This window comes from Dendrobates tinctorius, unplaced genomic scaffold (assembly GCF_039654945.1).
Source record: "Dendrobates tinctorius isolate UK_male_01 unplaced genomic scaffold, ASM3965494v1 ptg000093l, whole genome shotgun sequence".
NCBI classification, from domain to species: domain Eukaryota; kingdom Metazoa; phylum Chordata; class Amphibia; order Anura; family Dendrobatidae; genus Dendrobates; species Dendrobates tinctorius.
Window position 1 is genome coordinate 10,210,367 of NW_027361761.1, and position 20,687 is coordinate 10,231,053.

The window sequence follows — 20,687 nt, forward strand, 5'->3', positions numbered from 1 at the left end:
GGACATCATGATCAATAAGGTTCTTACGCAAACTTGGCATACATTCATGTTCATGGTGATTTTACAGGAACAGGAGCTGTGCTTAAATTATCCCTGCACGTGCTTCGCTCAACTGATAGCCAAGCTCTTGCTGTGATAGACAGAGCCGGCGCAAGCATCGCCCCTTTGATGTTTAACCCTTTAAATGTCATGATCATTATCACTTGCATCATGTAAAAGATTGTGAGAGGAGTATTCCTCTCTCACTCCATTGGGCATCTCCGCAATGCAGTAGTCATGACCAATGGATCTCATGGCACCCACATGTCAAGGAAAGCCCTCCGGGCCTACCAGCCAGGGCCGGACTGGCCATCCTGGCAAATGCCAGGAGGGCCTGTCTGGTCATGGGCTACCTTGTCTGCTACGTTGTTAACAGAATCGGTGTTCTCAAGACACCCATACTGTTAAGAGTTGTGACGGAGCACAAAGTCGCTGAATCCGTCACTGACCACAGCAGGCCACGGGTATCATTAGAAATATTGGTCTTGTAGTAATATATCCCATCTGGTTCATGGGGACGGGGACAACATGGGCCTGTGTGATTTTAAATGCCAGGACTGAATTTCAGCCCCAGTCCATACCTGCTACCAGCTATGATGGTTTGTTCACTAAGTAACAAGTGTTTTGGCAATGTCAAACTGACAAGTCTAACACTTTGCAATGCATAATATTGCATAGTTTTAGAGAAGTGATCAGGGTATAAAATATTCAAGCTCCAAAGTTAGACTAAATAAAAAAAGTAAAAATTAAATGTGCAATAATAGAAAAAAAACACACAATAAACAATTAAAAAATTATGAAACAATGATGTGTCAATTAAAATGTTTTTTTTTTATTTTTTTAAATATATACTAAAAAAAGGACACAAATTTGATATCACTATGCCCGTAACGACCTAATCTATAATATGGTCCCATTATTTATCCCCTGCAGTGAACAGTGTTAAACATAAAAGTAAAAAGCTCAGCAAAATGCTATTATATTTCCAGAAAAACAGTGAAATAAAATGCAATCCAAAACCTGTAGGTAAATAAAAATTATACAACTGAAAATATCCTCTTGTCCCACAAAAATTAAGCTCTCACATGGCTTTGCTAGGAAAAACCTTAAAAGTTATAACTGTCAGAATATTACGATTCAAAATGTAAATTTTTGTAAGCTATGGTTTTATGGTCTGCTCATTCATTATTTGAGGTTCTTTTTTCATTTTCATTTTTTTCCTGAACTGCTAGTTTGCCATTTTTGGCACTAAATTAATCAAAATTAGCACATAATTCATGAATTTGGCACAAAGTCACGCAATGGCTTTTTTTCCTGTGTTTAGCTATTTTTATGCCTTTTGGTGCAAAAACTTGCAAAAATTGCATCACAAGTTTGGCATAGTCAAAAATACACCATGGCAGGGGGAGGAGGTGGGGAGGTAGAATGAAAAACACCAAATTTTGCTTTTCTTAAGAGCTGCAATTGATGAATCAGGTAATCTGATCTGGAATCTGTAAATTCCGCCCAAAAAGCAGAATAAAAAAAAAAAAAAAAACAGGGGAGCGCATATAAAACAGAATTCAAAAAAGGTGCAAAACACACAACACTAGATAAAAAACAGCCGTAAAGACAATAATGAACTGGGGTTATATTGTGCAAAAGAAGCAAAGTTTAAAAAAACCGTTATAAATGTGGTTTTAATGTAATGCAGGCATAATTCAGATGTCCGGGTTTTTTTTTGAGCACGAGAAAATCAGATCTATTTTTCTGATTAGACTCGGATCAAAGTTTGATCAGAGTTTAATCTGAGTGTGGTACAAGTGTCATCTGATTTTTCTCATCACCTGGAGATATAGAAAATTACAAAATCTTCACCTTCTCAATTCTGACAGTCTGTGAAAATCGGAACGCACTCAGATGTTATTTGAGTGCTGTGCAACTTCTTCATGGACCCCATTGACTTGCCTTGCAGATATTGATCCAACTCTCGACTCAAAATCGGACATGTCTCCGTGATTTTCTGAAAACCTCTTGGTCAATGAAAAATCACGGACATAGAGTATTACGGCTACGAGTGCTATCCCTGAAAATCACGGATAGCGCTCATACACAATAACGAGGCCTTATTTTGCATAAAGGGAACTTGATGGCTGATATATGTTGCTAAATCCATGAGCAGTCTCAATAATTCACAGGATGCTTTCAGCCATGTACTGTATGTTTGACTCAAAACATGGCAGCGACTGAGTTGCTTTCCAGACTAGTCGTACAAGTGGTCACCAACAGCTTCTACCTTCCTGTTTTCCTGGAGTGACAGGTCTCTCCCTACATGCATAATAAGGAGACTTGTCAGTCACAGGCAGTGGGAGGGGAGAAAGCGCCGGAGACCCATCTTTTCAGTCATGTTTTTGGATCACCCGCAAGGCAGGAGGGGGATCACTCGGTACTGGTCTGGTGTCTAAAAAGGATGTGTCACTGTGGCGGTGACCCGGTCCTTTGCCCTGAAATGAAGCTGAATAAAGTTCATGGGTAGATAATTTGTGACGCCACCTGTGGTACTCGGCAATGAAGGTGTTAAGCCGACGCTGCGGTGCAGATCCTCTGGGACAGATGGTGTGAGGCAGCAAAGATGGAATAGCTCTCCACAGGCAGAGCTGTACTCCCAGGGCAGTAGGTGTTGAGGTAGATGATGTACTGTTAGGCACAGAGATGTAGCAGTGCTGAGTAGGTTGTGCAGGAAGAAGGCAATGACACAGCTGAGTACAGTTCCAATTCTTTTACTCACGTTTCTGTCATACACAGGTGCCCACTTCTGTGCCGTGTCCTCCAGGTCAGGGGCTCAGCCAACTCCGAGGCAGATGGAGTACACCCTTCCAGCACTCCCTTTCGTGTGCCTTTTCTGAACGTCTCCTTTCTAGCGCTAATCTGAAGTACTTGTAGTTCTGAATTACACTCAAGTTCCTCCTTCTTTATGTTACTTATAACTGCACTCATATGACAGGCAACTGTAGCCTGCTTCCTGGACTCTATCAATCATGTCCCGGCTCACACCCATTGCTGCTATGTCTTCGAGTCTTTGGTGGGAATAAAGTGGTCACAATTTCTATTCCTCCGGTTTCTGCTGTAGGATCATTAGTATCACACACAGCCTCGGATACCGGCGCCCGGCCTTGGCGCATTAAACTTAGGAAAGGGCTCTGCACTAGCCCTAATCCCCAGTCTCTTTCCTCCTCACATTCCATTCTTATCTATCTTCCTTCTGAACAACTGATCCTTCCTTCTTTCTCTTTCCTTGCAAGCAGCTCCAGCTTACAGGAGGCTGCTGAATTCACGTCCTTTCCCTCCTTCCCCCGTAGGGGAACTCACGGAACTTTCTGTCAGCTTTGCCCTGTAGTGTTTCTAAGTTCCACCTACCACCCAGCACCCTACATGAACCAAAGCATCTGCCATAAAGGGTGCTCTGCTGTTCTAAGGTGTCTGTGCTGGATGTAGGTGCTGGAGTCTGGTCAGGTGTTACCATCTTACCTGTGGAGTGGGATACTACAACTCAGGAGGAGGTGCAGTACCTCTGTGGCGACTGAACCCTCAGGCTACGTGCACACGCTGCGGAATGGGGTGCGGATTTAGCCACGCGAATTTTGTAAAATCCGCAGGTAAATCTGCAGGTCCAAAGACCTGCGGTTTTACCTGCGGATTGCTTTTTGTTTTTTCCCTGCAGTTTTTCATCTCCACAATGGAGGAGATGGCAAACCGCTGCGGAATGTCAATTCTTTCTGCGGTTTCAAAACTGCAGAAAAACCGCGCGGAAAAATCGGCACCGTCTGCACTGCGGTTTTATATTCCCATACGGAATAATGGTACTGTAGACCGCAGCAGAATCCACAGCGTGTGCACACACCCTCGGGGGTGCCACATTTTTCTTGGAAATGCCCCAGCATTGAGGAATCAAAGATATATGGCTGAAGTACTACAGCTAGTGCCTGATGATACATGCCGCCTGTGGTTTGGGCAGCATATATAAGATGTTAGGTTCCTTCTAGTAATACAGTCATACTTTATATAACTTAATGCCACTAGCAGAGGATTGGGTTTTTGCTTTTATGGTTTTTTTTGGGGGGGTGATTTTGTGGGATTTAGATATAGAAAATGTAACAGGTAAAATGATAGACTAAGGTCTGAATGTATATAAATTTGTATATTTAGGTTGACAATGTATGAATTGTCTGGACACTTTGGGGGGGAATTCATCATTTGTTTTGCGCTGAAATTTGGCACATTTTGCGTTACTTTTAGTTTTTAACTCCTTAACACAATATCACGTATATGGACAATGTGGGGTTGACCATGTTTGGAGTGGGGTCAGGAACTGAGCTCTCTTCACACATAGAGGACACCGCCTATAACAAAAAGTAACATTTGCCTCTAAGGGCTCGCTCACACCAGAGTATAACACGGCCAAGTGCTCACCGATGTGTTATCAGATAACACTCGGACCGCTGTTATACTATGGGGCAGTGCAGATCTGTTATTTTTTTCTCATGTCGACTTGGCATGAAAAGAAAAAATTGCAGCATGCTGCTGGTTTTAGCTTACAAATACTGGGGTAAAAAAACTCAGCAAATACTCAATATGTGCACATGGCCTTAGGCCGGTGTCCCACTTGCAACGGTAATGCGAGAAACTCGCCCGAGTCTCTCTCCTCAATACCCAGAACTGCCACCGGCACTCGAGACCGGAGTGTGTGGCTGCATGTATTTGTATGTAGCTGAATGCTCCGGTCCAAACCGCCAGCGGCAGTGCTGGGTATTGAGGCGAGTTTCTCGCACTGCAGCTGCAAGTGGGACACCTGCCTAATTATGAGTTTTAAATTTAGCATTTTTTTGTTTCCTGGTCACTCATACTGAAGATATCTTTCAGGTTTGTATGGCAAATTGTGCAAGGTATTTCCATTCTAATATGAGCACTGTGCAAGTGCCAGACTTTGTCATCAAAGCATCGTCCTAATGTGAGACACCATAAAGTATATTTATTTTTTGCTGTTTTAACCGATTATATTTGTGTTATTTTATTTTAGGAATGGGATGATGAAGCAGCGGCTAATGCAGCCTTGTGGGCAAACGATTGCCTAAATTGCCACAGCAAATCAAACCAAAGAGAGATTACCAGTATGTATACCTATAATCAGGGTCTTGAATTTAACCATTATGTATAAATGGACTAAATGGTTGTAAGAGAGATGCACAAAAATCTGGCAGCAGCATAGTGTACATTATATGGAGTTAACTATTGTGACACTATATATTACACCTACTACAGCCTAGGTGTCACCCCATTCTACATCCATAGGCAAAAATATGGAGTTTCTTTACCTTTGTAGCTGTAGCATCTTCCACTCTGGGCTTTCTGGCATTAACCAAACTCAGACTCCTCCATCACATGCACATAGAGATGTGTGATCCATCACTGCACAGAAAACATCTCCTCCAGAGTCCAGTGGTGGCGGCTTTGGACCACTTCACCCAATGCTCAGCAACGTGCTTGGTGATGTACGGCTATATTCAGCTACTCGGCCATGAAGCTCACAGTGGGGGCGCAGTGTTTGTACTGATGTTAATACCAGGGGAGGTCCGGGCTCGGCAGTTATGGAGTCAGAAGAGCGTTGGTGACTTTTCTGCCCTCTGCTTGTCAGCACTCGTTCCCGCACTCTGTAAAACTACAGGGTCTCTATTTCATGGCTGAGTTGCTGCAGTTCCTTCCACTTCTCAATAATATCACTCACAGGTGATGGGGGAAGATCCAAGAGGGCAGAAATATCATGAGTGGACTTGTTACCCCGGTGACTCCTATTACAGGACTGCGCTGGCATCAGTGACCTCTGCACCACAGGCCATTCTGTCACCTGTTAATAAAGGAAGACAGCATAACTAGAAGCTGGATTGTATACATCTGTGCCAATGGGACTAAATGAAAATCCTAATTTCAAAGATTAACCCCTTAACGACCAGTTTTCGAATTTCCTGTTTTTTGCTCCCCTTCTTCCCAGGGCCATAACTTTTTTAATTTTTGCTCAATATGGCCATAGAGGGCTTCTTTTTTTTGCAGGACAAGTTCTACTTTTGAACGACACCATTGTCTTTAACATTTCATGTACTGAGAAATGGAAAAAAAATTCCAAATACGGGGAAATTGCAAAAAAAAAAGTGCAATTCCACATTTGTTGTTTTTTTTTTACCATGATGGCTAAATGCTAAAACTGACCTGCCATTATGATTCTCCAGGTCATTACCAGTTCATAGACACCAAACATGTCTAGGTTCTTTTTTATTTAAGTGGTGAAAGAAAAATACAAAATTTGTTAAAAAATAAAAAATGGTGCCATATTCCGAGACCCGTAGCGTCTCGTCTCCACTTTTCGTGATTTGGTGTTGGGTGAGGGCTTATTTTTTGGGCATCGAGCTGACGTTTTTATTAATATCATTTTGGTGTAGATAAGATCTTTTGATCGCCCATTATTGCATTTTTTTGCAATGTAGCAGCGACCGGAAAAAACGAAAATCTGGTGTTTTTAATTTTTTTCTTATTATGCCGTTTAGTGATTGGGTGATTCGGAACGCGGCGATACCAAATATGTGTATATTTGATTTATTATTGTTTTATTTGAATGGGGAATGGGGAGTGATTTGAACTTTTATTTTTTTTATATTTTTAAAAACATTTTTTTTTACTTTTTCCATGCTTCAATAGTGTCCATGAGAGACTAGAAGCTGCATGACTTTGATCGCTTAGATCGCCTCTGCTACATACAGGCAATGATCAGATTGCTTGTATGTAGCAGAAATGCTCACTTGCTATAAGCGCCGACCACAGTGCGCTGCTCAAAGCAATCTGGCAATGACAAACATACAGGTCTGCTGCAGACCTCTGGTTGTCATTCCGACCCATCGGTGACCCGCGGTCATGTGACGGGGTCACCGATGGGCGAGATTAGCGACACACTTCTGGTAAGTGCAAGTTAAATGTCGCTATCAGAGACTGACAGTATCTTTTATGCCAAGAACCTGCATGAAAAAGTGATAAAAAAATGAAAAAATAATAAACATGCACAGCAATGTCAAAATGACTTGCTGTGCATATGTTCTATTTTTTTAATGTCTTTTAACTGCTTGAGGCAGCTGAATGAAGTGACCTGACCATTCTTCAGGCGGCTTCTGCTTAGAAATCAACATTATTTTAGAAATAAATTGTTAAAAAATATATGTCGACGGCAAACTTTCTACAAAAATAATGAAAATACTTTTCTCCGTATATTTTATGTGCCAGTGATAATATAGGAGTTTCTATAAGTCTAGTTTTCAAAAAGTGAAATATTTTCCCCCAGAATTCAACTTGATTAATGCCTTGGGAAAAGTGTAAGATCAACTTTTTGTATGGCTTTAGGAAAATAACACAAACGTGTCATATAATACCCAAATATCGGTGCCACATAATTTCCAAACTTTTGTGCAACACGGATCACATATAACAGTATAGATAACAGCAACAATGTCCACAAAAGAGTGCCGTATAGCATGCATAACCAATGTTCTACGTAGATCAGAATGGTGGTCTCAGAATAGTCTGCAAATCACAATGTCATGCAATCTCCAAACTAAATTGCCACTTGTACATTGCAACCAAGTAATCACGCCGCGCTGTGCAAAAATTTAGAAATGCCAAACAATTAAAAAACAATGTGTCATATATTGCACCAAACAGTACCAAATACTGTCCAAATTATCAAAGAAATTGAAAAAATACTGGCACTCACCATTCCTTAAAAAATCAGTCCTTTATTCCTTGATGCGGGACAGTCAAGAGGCGGGCAGGGGATGCGGGGAAGAGAAAGCGGATGATGGCCGGATCACGCTCAACAGAACGCTTCTGTGGGTTCTGTAGGGATTCGCTCCATTAGGTAATGGCAGGGCTGCAGTAACGAGGCAACACACAGGCTTACAGTCCAATTTCAGTGGTTTAATGTCACGTTGCAAAAAGCAGGTTAACCGAAAGTAAGGAAAACATAAATATACTCCTGCTTGATGAACCACTGGTCCCAGACTCACCCCTTGCACGGGACGGGCTTAATTAAGCGGTTGCCAGGTCCACGGCATCTGTCAGGTGCCAATCCCAGGGTGGTTGAGAGTCTTGCTGCTATAGTCCTGCAGCACGAGAAACCTGTATACAAGTTCAGGTTAAGTCCAGCCAAGTTCCTGTAACTTCCAGACACATGCTCTCCATGTGCTAAACACCAACCTCCATTACATAGCCCAGAACCCCTCCCACAAGTGAGGTAGACATCACATGGGCTGATCACGTGACAATGACATCATGGCAGGTCCTGTCTTTAGGGAAAATCCTGGCCAAACATTAATCTGCAGGGAGAAATGTATCTCCCATCCAGTAAAACACCCTTCTACTGTACCACAGTCCAAACAATAATTTTTAATTTTTTTTTTCAATTTCTTTGAAAGTTGTCTGCTAATACGTCCGAGCACCACTAAAACCTTTTCTAACCGTAATAGTTTGCAAGTGGGCGATATTTCTCTTTATTATAATTGGTTTGGTGCCGTAGATGCTTTAAGTTATTGTACTATCCAAATTATAGAGAACAGAGAACCCAAATAACAGTGCCATAAATAGGAGAAATAAAGTCAATATAATTGAGCCACGTTATGCCCAAATATCATGGTGGCACAATATATAGATGACAGTTATATAAATGTGCAAAAACATTAGAGGGGGCTTTTTTTAGCTTAAATACATGTATTTTTGAATGAAAAAAAACTGTTGCAAATGAGTTTCATGAAAAGTTTTTCATAGTTTGTCTATTATAAGTTCTTTATTTCCCTGCAGATTTCTGGATGCAGAGTGGCATAATTAAGAATCCGTCACCAAATTCATTCCGAAGGGGAATTTGCAAATTTTTTATCTCTTTTTTCTGAGCTGCTCTTTTGCTGCTTTACAACCACAGACCACATCAAAGTTGACCTGTGGTTTGATATAGTCATTAATCAGCTAAGAAAAGCTTAGAAATATAAGGATAAAAAAATACAAATTCCCAAGAAGGAATACAATTCGACGTTAGCTCATTCTGAATCCAGCAATGTGAAAAATTGTACAAAATTTTTAGCGAAACCCAATGACTAACGTTATTTTAGCCCAAAATGCATTCAATAAAAAAAAGCTCACCTATAGTTTGTGCATACTTTACCGTTAATGTATAACTTTAAGCAAAGTTATTACAAAATTATGATTTTGCTTTCAGCTTTTGGATGTGGAGAAAACTTATACATGTCTAGCAGGCTAAACAGCTGGGCAAAAGTCATCGAAGCCTGGTGGGGTGAAAATAAATTCTTTGATCATGGAAAGGGAGCAACAGAAGAAGGTGCTGTCATTGGTCATTACACCCAGGTAGGCAGCCGTGTGTTTGGGAGCAGAGACCTCACAGAAAGCTGTATCATCAGACTCAGTCGTGGCATCCAGGAGCAGATTTGGAGGGCAAAAGTCTATAAAATGCAAAACACAACTTTAGTAATGTCAACGTGACCTCACCATAAATGACTAGGCATAAAGAGATGGTGACTAGAAACTAGTATTGAGTGATTGTGCTCTGATAAGGTGTTTTCTGAGCCTACTTGTTGCTAACCGAGAGTCCCCGCGGCTGTTCGACAGCCACAACACATGAAGGGATTGCGTAACAAAAAGGCAACCCTGCATGTGTTCCGTCTGTCTAACAACAGCCGCGGGGACTCAATCATATTTTTCGAGCACGCCAAAGACACTCGGTTAGCACACAAGCATGCTTGGATAGCACCTTTTCTGACCACGTTTGCTCATCACTACCTGTAACACTGTACCTTTCTTATGTCTCTGTGACTTACATCTGTATTATTCTCTTTTCCTCACACACTAATCTTTTTCCTTGCTTTGCCATCACACACTATCTGTACAGTTTCTATCTCTAACTCTGTGACTAATATATGAGTTGTGGCATCCTCTAACTATCCAGACTCATCATAAAATTTCTGCTGCATTCCCATTCACCGCTTTTATACTGGCTATGACAGTCACTCCTGATCGGTTGTGTTATAGGATGTGATGTGATAGCCGCATGGCATTCTGGGAAAGTTCACCTGACTGTGTCTGAGCTCATGTGAGCCTTCTCTGGATGATACAATCTTCTGCAATGTGTAAAATGAACATTTTAGGGAATTCTTGGGAAGTTAATTGCACATTGTTTGCATTTCCCGGATCCAACAAATTCTTAAACAATTAACTCAAATGTAATTCTCATTGAATTGATTTGCTCATCCCTAAAGTCTGAAAAAAATATAAGCTTCCATAAAATGTCTACTGCATACTGTATAAAATACCCTTTTTTGATTGTAGTATTTTTAAGGTCCATACCTTTTCCCCCCATGAATCGTTGTTGTATTTCAGGAGTTCACAGTCTCCCGGCTAATGGGAAGCTCCACTTTTCCTAATACCTTATATTGCACTAGAATTTTTATAGGCCACCACATCACCTTTAATTTCTCTTGTTGTCCCTAAAGATACATTGTGTATTGTATATATATATTTCTTTTTGCAATCTTTTGATACCATGCTACTTTTTAATTTATTTACTTGCAGCTTGTCTGGTATAAATCCTTTAAACTGGGTTGTGCACTTTCCTATTGTCCCAATCAAAAATTAGCCTTCTTCTACGTTTGTCACTACTGCCCAGCGTAAGTAAATTTTAAGCATTTTTGAAAGTTCTGCTGCTCTATGTATTATAATTTACTGCTGTCTGTATCTTAGCTAATTAATTCCAGATGACCAGATGACTATCTATTGTGAATAGGGCACCTGTATGTCCCCTGATGTAATCATGATCAGGCATGTGTTTGGGGAGATGGGCTTGATAGCGTTCTACTGAATGACCAGTGTCCAACTGCTATCCAAATGAGTGTAAATTTTGGCCTGTGCCTCAGGCAGCAAAATTGGGGGGCGGGAGGGGCATATTACTGTATTAGGTTTGTCACTAATTCTATCTTCTTGAGTGGGAATTCTGATACATTTATCTTATTAAATCTGCTCCTATAATAAAAATAAAGATTCAGGGTCATAGGCAAAAAAAGTGAGTTCTTGATGTGAGGTCTATATAGATGGGGGTCTCTTTTTGAGTCTTCATAAATCATGGCTCTGATCTAGGATGTCTATAGATAGGGGCTGTTTTCAAATTTATATAGATAGAGGAGCCTGGTTTGGGATTTATATAGTTGATGGTCTGAGCTGGGTTATTTATCAAGGACCGATCTGGGATCTGTATAGATGAGTGGTCTGGACTAAGATCTGTATAGATTTGGGATCTCCTTATATATTTGGGGCCTTAACTGGGCTCTGGTAGGGTATAGTCTGTATTGTTCAAAAATGGAGGTCTGATATGGAGTCTTCATAAATTGGAATCTGATATGGATCTATGGGGCTATGATTTGGAATCTGAATACATGGGGGATCAGGTCTAGTATACTGTATGTATTGGTTGTAATGATCCTGTCAGGGGGTCTGTGTTTATTTTGGGACATGTTGAATGGGGTAATAGAGTATGGACTATTTATGATTCTATGGTACGTGGCTCACTATGATGACAAAGAATTCCATTAACATAATATAACTGTTAATACAAAGAGCAGAAAGCTTATACAATACAAAGTGAGGCTATGTTCATTCCATGTCATAGGAACGTCTGCTGCAGATTATAATTTCTACTACCCCATTGTAATTTAAAGGTGTTGCGCCATAAACAACGCATATAATACACCCATTGGTTAACTGTATCATAACTGGACATCTTAACTTTGGGGTATCCACCAACCATAAGATTGGAGGAGCCCAAAGTCCTTTGTGTGAATGGATCAGATGTGAGCATGTGCAACCACACCCCTAAAAACTCCTATCGTGGAGCTATGATTGCACATGCTCACTACAACTTTACTCACACTGGGGACTTTGGAACCTTAGGAACCGTGTTTTCTTAATTGTTTGAGGTTCCAGCAGTTTGACCTCCAGAGATCCTACATTATCCCGTGGAAAGGTGATATTTATGTGATAACCTTTTAAAAAAGCCAAATGTTGAATGTGGAATGTAAAGTGTAAGTAAAATAAGATTGTAACTTTGTCCCATTTTATGACAGAGGAAATGTAAAAAAGGACATGAATTTCCCTTATGAAGCTGGACAAGCATGTGCCAAATGTGAAAACGATTGTGTGAATGGCCTGTGTGGTAAGATTTTGTTCCTTTTAGCTAAAATAAACATGAAGTTAATATGTTCCTAACTGTGCGGACCTTAATTAATGTGAAAACAGGTGTTTCATTGATGTAGATTCAATTTTTATATAGAGAATAATGAGAATAACTAAAATTGGGAAATGCTTCTAAAACACCAGAAACACCTTTATAAAGGACTTTGGGTCAGAATATATAAAAAATCATTAAAAGAGGCAACAATCGTAGTCCCCCTTCAACTTTTCTATTAGCCATAAATACTCTTTCTAACAGCTGTACCAAACTGTAGTCCCAGAGCAAAATTATGAAGAATCAGGATTTTTTTTTTAAACTGAATTAAAAGGACTTTAACCCCTTCACCCCCAAGGGTGGTTTGCACGTTCATGACCGGGCCAATTTTTACAATTCTGACCACTGTACCTTTATGAGGTCATAACTCTGGAACGCTTCTATGGATCCTGGTGATTCTGACATTGTTTTCTCGTGACTAGAGTTGAGCGATACCGTCCGATACCTCAAAGTATCGGATCGGAATGGATCGGCCGATCTTAAAAAAAAGTATCGGTATCGCCGATTCCGATACCGGAAGTCCCATTCAAGTCTATGGGACTTCCGGTATCGGAATAAGAAAAACCCTGTTTTTGCCTTGTACAGCCTCTCTGGGGTCTGTACGGGCCTTTCGGGGGGCTGTGCCGGCCTGCCAGGGGGTCTGTGCAGGCTCCGGTGGGCTGTGCCGGCCTGCCGGTGGTCTGTGCAGGCTCCGGTGGGCTGTGCCGGCCTGCCGGGGGGCTGTGCAGGCTCCGGTGGGCTGTGCCGGCGTGCCGGGGGGCTGTGCCGGCCTGCCGGTGGTCTGTGCAGGCTTCGGGGGTCTGTGCAGGCATCGTCCGATGGGACTACAAGTCCCATCGGGCGGTGCCTGCTACCATAACAGTGATTGACACATTAGCCAATGATGGGACAGTAGTAGTCCCATCATCCGGCTAATGTGTTGAATGTAAAAAAAAAAATAAAAAAATTACATGCTACATACATGCTACATACATACAACATGCATACTACATACATGCTACATTCATACTACATACTACATACATGCTACATTCATACTACATATATACTACATGCAACATACATACTACATATATACTACATGCAACATACATACTACATATATACTACATGCATGCAACATGCATACTACATGCAACATACATACTACATATATAGTACATGCATGCAACATGCATACTACATATATACTACATGCTACATACATACTACATATATGCTACATACATACTACATATATACTACATGCATGCTACATACATACTGCATGCTACATACATACTACATGCTACATACATACTACATATATGCTACATACATACTACATATATACTACATGCATGCTACATACATACTGCATGCTACATACATACTACATGCTACATACATACCACATATATACTAAAAACATACTACATGCATGCTACATGCTACATACATGCCACATACATACTACATACATACTACATGCATGCTACATGCATGCTACATGCTACATACATAACACATATATACTACATGCATGCTACATACATACTACATGCTACATACATACTACATATATGCTACATACATACTACATATATACTACATGCATGCTACATACATACTGCATGCTACATACATACTACATGCTACATACATACCACATATATACTAAAAACATACTACATGCATGCTACATGCTACATACATGCCACATACATACTACATACATACTACATGCATGCTACATGCATGCTACATGCTACATACATAACACATATATACTACATGCATGCTACATACATACTACATGCTACATACATACCACATACATACTACATGCATGCTACATACATACTACATGCTACATACATACTACATATATACTACATGCATGCTACATACATACTACATGCTACATACATACTACATACATACTACATACATACTACATGCATGCTACATGCTACATGCATGCTACATACATACTACATGCTACATACATACTACATATATACTACAAACATACTACATGCATGCTACATACATATTACATGCTACATACATACCACATACATACTACATATATACTACATGCATGCTACATACATACTGCATGCTACATGCATGCTACATACATACTACATACATACTACATGCTACATACATACCACATATATACTACATACATACTACATACAATACATTCATACAATACATACATAGACATACAGTACATATAACATAGAGTAACATACTTACCAATACTTGTCACATTGTTCCCCGAAGCCATTGTCTTTTACGGAATAAATATTAACATAACAAACCACAAAAATACTCACCCACGATCCGAAGCAGTCCACGAGTGTGTCACATGACGATCTTGGGTAGAGAACGGCAGCATCAGCTGATGCTGCCGTTCTCTACGGGCTGCAGGAATCCAATGACAGAAGGTAGGTATCCTTCCGCACTGTATTCCTCCGCCACTTTAAAAAAAAAAAGTCCCTAGTCTCACTTTATGCCATTGCTGTGTGGGAATTTCCCCCTGCCCCCCGGCAGGCCGGTACAGACCCCCACAGGGTGCACAGACCACCGGCAGGCCGGCACAGCCCCCCGGCAGGCCGGTACAGACCCCGGGCAGTCCACACAGCCCCCCGGCAGGCCGGCAAATGATGGCGCATCATGATGACGTCATTTCGGCTGTCAATCAACTTTGAACTTCCGATTCCGATGCCGACTTCCGATATTGAAAAAATATCGGAAGTCGGTATCGGAATTCCGATACAGCAAGTATCGGCCGATACCCGATACTTGCGGTATCGGAATGCTCAACACTACTCGTGACATATTGTACTTCATGTTAGTGGTAAAATTTCATTCAAATAACTTGCGTTTATTTGTGAGAAAAACAGAAATTTTTTTATGCCCTTAAATCACAGAGATACGGCACACAAAAAACTTGATAACTAACATTTCCCACATGTTTACTTTACATCAGCACAATTTTGGAACCAAAATTTTTTTTTGTTAGGAAGTTATAAGGGTTAAAAGTTGACCAGCGATTTCTCATTTTTACAACACCATTTTATTTTTAGGACCACATCACATTTGAAGCCACTTTGAGGGGTCTATATGATAGAAAATACCCAAAAGTGACACCATTCTAAAAACTGCACCCCTTAAGGTGCTCAAAACCACATTCAAGAAGTTTATTAACCCTTTAGGTGCGTCACAGGAATTTTTTTTGAATATTTAAAAAAAAATGAACATCTAACTTTTTTTCATAAAAAAAATACTTCAGGTTCAATTTTTTTATTTTACCAAGGGTAACAGGAGAAATTGAACTGCAAAAGTTATTGTGCAATTTGTCCTGAGTACGCAGATACCTGATATGTGGGGGGGAACGACTGTTTCGGCGCATGGCAGAGCTCAGAATGGAAGGAGCGCCGTTTGACTTTTTCAATGCAAAATTGGCTGGAATTCAGATTGGACGCCATGTCACGTTTGGAGAGTCCCTGATGTACCTAAACAGTGGAAACCCCCTACAAGTGACCCCATTTTGGAAACTAGACCCCCCAAGGAACTTATCTAGATGTGTGGTGAGAACTTTGAACCCCCATGGGCTTCACAGAAGTTTATAACATAAAGCCATACAATTAAAAAATCTTATTTTTTCCACAAAAATGATCTTTTCACCCTCAATTCTTATTTTTCCAAGGGTAACAGGACCCTAAAAGTTATTGTGCAATTTGTCCTGAGTACGCTGATACCCCACATGTGGGGGTAAACCACTATTTGGGCACATGGCAGAGCTCGGAAGGGAAGCAGCGCCATTTGACGTTTTTGGGCTGGAATTGAGATCGGACACCATGTCGCGTTTGGAAAACTCCTGATGTACCAAAACAGTGGAACCCCCCACAAATGACACCATTTTAGAAACTAGACCCCCTAAGGAACTTATCTAGATGTGTGGTGAGAACTTTGAACCCCCATGGGCTTCACAGAAGTTTATAACATAAAGCCATACAATTAAAACTACTGTATGGGCACACGTCGGGGCTCGGAAGGGAAGTAGTGACGTTTTGGAATGCAGACTTTGATGGAATGGTCTGCGGGTGTCATGTTGCCTTTGGAGAGCCCCTAATGTACCTAAACAGTGGAAACCCCCCACAAATGACACCATTTTGTATACTAGACCCCCCCAAGGAACTTATCTAGATGTGTGTTGAGCACTTTGAACCCCCCAGTGCTTCACAGAAGTTTACAACGCCCGGGCGTGAAAATAAAAAATTCGTATTTTTTCCACAAACATGATCTTTTAGTCACCATTTTTTTATTTTCCCAAGGGTACCAGGAGAAATTGGACCCCAAAAGCTGTTGTCCAATTTGTCCTGAGTATGCTGATACCCCATATGTGGGAGAAAACTACTGTATGGGCACACGTCGGGGCTCGGAAGGGAAGTAGTGACGTTTTGGAATGCAGACTTTGATGGAATGGTCTGCGGGTGTCATGTTGCCTTTGGAGAGCCCCTAATGTACCTAAACAGTGGAAACCCCCCACAAATGACCCCATTTTGAAAACTAGACCCACTAAGGAACGTATCTAGATGTGAGGTGAGCACTTTGAACCCCCAAGGGCTTCACAGAAGTTTATAATGCCAGGGCATGAAAATAAAAAAATCGTATTTTTTCCACAAACATGATCAATTAGTCCCCAATTTTTTCATTTTCCCAAGGGTAACAGGAGAAATTGGACCCCAAAAGTTGTTGTCCAATTTGTCCTGAGTATGCTGACACCCCATATGTGGGAGAAAACTACTGTATGGACACACGTCGGGGCTCGGAAGGGAAGCAGTGACGTTTTGGAATGCAGACTTTGATGGAATGGTCTGCGGGTGTCATGTGCGTTTGGAGAGCCCCTGATGTACCTAAACTATTGAAACTCCCCACAAGTGACCCCATTTTGGACACTAGACCCCCCACGGAACTTTTTTTTTTTTTTTTTTTTTTTTTACTTTTTTATTCCAGGATATTTGTTTTGTGTTTTGTTTTTGGTTTTCCCCCACGGAACTTATCTAGATGTGTGGTGAGCACTTTGAACCCCCAAGTGCTTCACAGAAGTTTATAACACTCGGACGTGAAAATAAAAAAATCATTTTTTTCCACAAAAATGATATTTTTGCCCCCAATTTTTTATTTTCCTAAGGGTAACAGGAGAAATTGGACCCCAAAAATTGTTTTGCAATTTGTCCTGAGTAGGCTGATACCCTACATGTGGGGGTAAAACACTGTTTGGGCGCATAGCAGAGCTTGGAAGGGAAGGAGCACCATTTGACTTTTTCAACTCAGAATTGGCTGGAATTGAGATCAGACGCCATGTTGCATTTGGAGAGCCCCTGATGTGCCCAAGCAGTGGAAACCCCCAATTCTAACTCCAACCCGAACCCCAACACGCCCCTAACCCTAACCCAAGCCCTAACCCTAACCCTAGCCATAACCCTAACCCTAGCCCTAGCCCTAACCCTAACCCTACCCTAACCCTAACCCTAACCCTACCCCAACACACCCCTAGCCCTAACCCTAGCCCTAACCCTAATGGAAAAATGGAAATAAATTCATTTTTTTAATTTTATTATTTTTCCCTAACTAAGGGGGTGATAACGGGGGGTTTGATTTACTATTTATGGCGGTTTTTATGTTTGGCGGCTGTCGCACGCTAAAAGACGCTTTTTATTGTAAAAATATTTTTGCATCACCACATATTGAGAGCTATAATTTTTCCGTATTTTGACCCACCGAGTCATGTGAGGTCTTATTTTTTGCGGGACAAGTTGACGTTTTTATTGGTACCATTTTCGGGCACGTGAAATTTTTTGATCGCTTCTTATTCCGATTTTTGGGACGCAGCATGAACAAAAACCAGCGTTTCATGAATTTCTTTTGGGGGGGGTGCGTTTACACCTTTCCGCGTGCGGTAAAATTGATAAAGCGGTTTTATTCTTCGGGTCAGTACGGTTACAGCGATACCTCATTTAGGTCGTTTTTTATGTTTTTGTCGGTTTTATGCAATGAAAACTATTTTATATAAAAAATAATTATTTTTGCATCGCTTTATTCAGCGAGCTATAACTTTTTTATTTTTTCACTGATGATGCTGTGTGGTGGCTCGTTTTTTGCGGGATAAGATGACGTTTTCAGCGGTACCATGGATATTTATATGCGTCTTTTTGATCGCGCGTTATTACACTTTTTGTTTGGCGGTATGATAATAAATCATTATTTTTTGCTTCGTTTTTTATTTTTATTTTTTAAGGGGTTCGCTAAAGGGGTTAACTAATGGGATAGTTTTATAGGGCGGGTCGTTACGGACGCGGCGATACCTAATATGTGTACTTTTATTGTTTTTTTTTTTATTATTTCCAAAAAATGGATTTATTGGGGGAATATATATATTTTTTTTTCTAATTTATTTGGCGATTTTTTTTTAATTATTTTTACACTTTTTTTACTTTTTTTTTTACTTTATTAAATAGTCCCAGGTGGGACATCACTGTCCTGTGACAGATCGCTGATCTGTCACATCACAGATCACTGTGACAGATCAGCGATCTGTCACAGGCAGTGCACAAGGCTTCCTCATGCCTGCGCTTTGCATTCACTGAGGAAGCCAGCTTCCGCAGGCCCCCGAAGGCCCCCGTCGCCATCTTGGATTCGGGGGCCTGGAGGAAGCCCTCTCCCTGCCGATGCTTCCCTTTAACCCCCGGTACACCGCGATCGTGTTTGATCGCGGTGTGCAAGGGGTTAACGTGTCGGGGCGGTCCGTGACCGCCCCTGACACATTGTGCCGGGTGTCAGCTGTGATAATCAGCTGACACCCGGCCGCGATCAGCGGCGCTCACCACGTGGGCGCCGCTGATCGCGCCGACGTACTATCCCGTCCCCGGTCATACGGGCCCGGGTACCGTGGACGGGATAGTACGTCGGATGGCAGGAAGGGGTTAAAATACAGAGTGTCCTGTGAAATAATACAAAGAGTAGCTTTCAGACTGGTAGACATGGTATGATTAATTACATAAGCTGGGGCTATATAAAAATACAATCCCATAGCAGCAGCCACTATGAATAGACAAAAAGGAAATAAACATATTTTAACTGATTTTCTTTTCTTTTTTTTTAAATGTTCATTTGATTCCCCACTGTAAAATTAGGCCATTGTCTAAATTATAAATTTCCTACATTTTTGTTGCTGTAGAGCCTGTGCAGTTTCTACACATAGTTGGCTGCTATGTAGCTCACTGCTCTCCCCTGTCATTTTCTTAGTGTTAGACATTGCAGCAGAGAATGGAAGAGGACTTACTGGGCAGATCCAGCATGTATTTCTGGGAGAGACACTCCCACAAGTCTGAAACTAGGAACAGTCAGTAATGAAGTTTGCAATCCTAAAATTAGTATAACATTTTTAACTAAAAGTAATCACAATCATTTGTAAAAGTTGTTTTTTTTTTGTATTTCAACTTTTGTTTGTTAATTTGCTGCACTAATTTGCAGACAGTAGACTCCATTCATTTTAGTATGGCCTAGAAAAATGCTGTTGTGCAAAAGGAATAGACAACAGATGGAAATTATTGGCAATTATCACCCTCAATAAAGGAGTGGTTCTGCAGGTGGGGACCACAGACCACATCTCAGTACCAATGCTTTCTGGCTGATGTTTTGGTCACTTTTGAATGTCGGTTGTGCTTTCACACTCGTGGTAGCATGAGACGGACTCTACAACCCACACAAGTGGCTCAGGTAGTGCACTTTTCAGTATTTTAATTTCCACAAAAATTTAAAATAACCAATGAATTTCACTCAACTTCACAATTGTGTCCCACTTGTTGTTGATTCTTCACCAAAAATTTACATTTGGTATCTTTATGTTTGAAGCATGATTTGTGGGAAAAGGTTGAAAAGTTCCAGGGGGCCGAATACTTTCGCAAGGCACTGTAGATAATATATAGAAAGAAAGATAGATGGTAGATAACAGATGGATAGATAGATAATAGATAGATATATTTTCTATAGATAATAGAGAGATAATAGATAGATACATAGATTGATAATAGATAGATAGATAATAGATGACAGATAATAGATGACAGATAATTTATAGAAAGATAATAGAAATTTAATTATTTTTGAAAGAAATGCACAGTTTTTTTTCCAATGAAGCTAACATTAAATGATTCAGAAATACGCTCTATACATTGTTACTGTGGTAAATTACTATTCTAGCTGCAAACGTCTGGTTTGTGTTTGCTAACTG

At 40.7% G+C, this 20,687-nt stretch overlaps 1 protein-coding gene across 1 annotated transcript in view; it reads left to right on the forward strand.

Annotated features, from left to right (window-relative positions):
- Positions 1–20,687, forward strand: part of LOC141098645 (serotriflin-like) — a 46,644-nt gene that overhangs the window by 13,747 nt on the left and 12,210 nt on the right. Inside the window, exons 5-8 of the mRNA XM_073586617.1 lie at positions 5,096–5,186; positions 9,323–9,468; positions 10,690–10,784; positions 12,234–12,322. Of these exons, the coding sequence (XP_073442718.1) occupies positions 5,096–5,186; positions 9,323–9,468; positions 10,690–10,784; positions 12,234–12,322 (421 nt within the window). The remainder of the gene's footprint in view (positions 1–5,095; positions 5,187–9,322; positions 9,469–10,689; positions 10,785–12,233; positions 12,323–20,687) is intronic.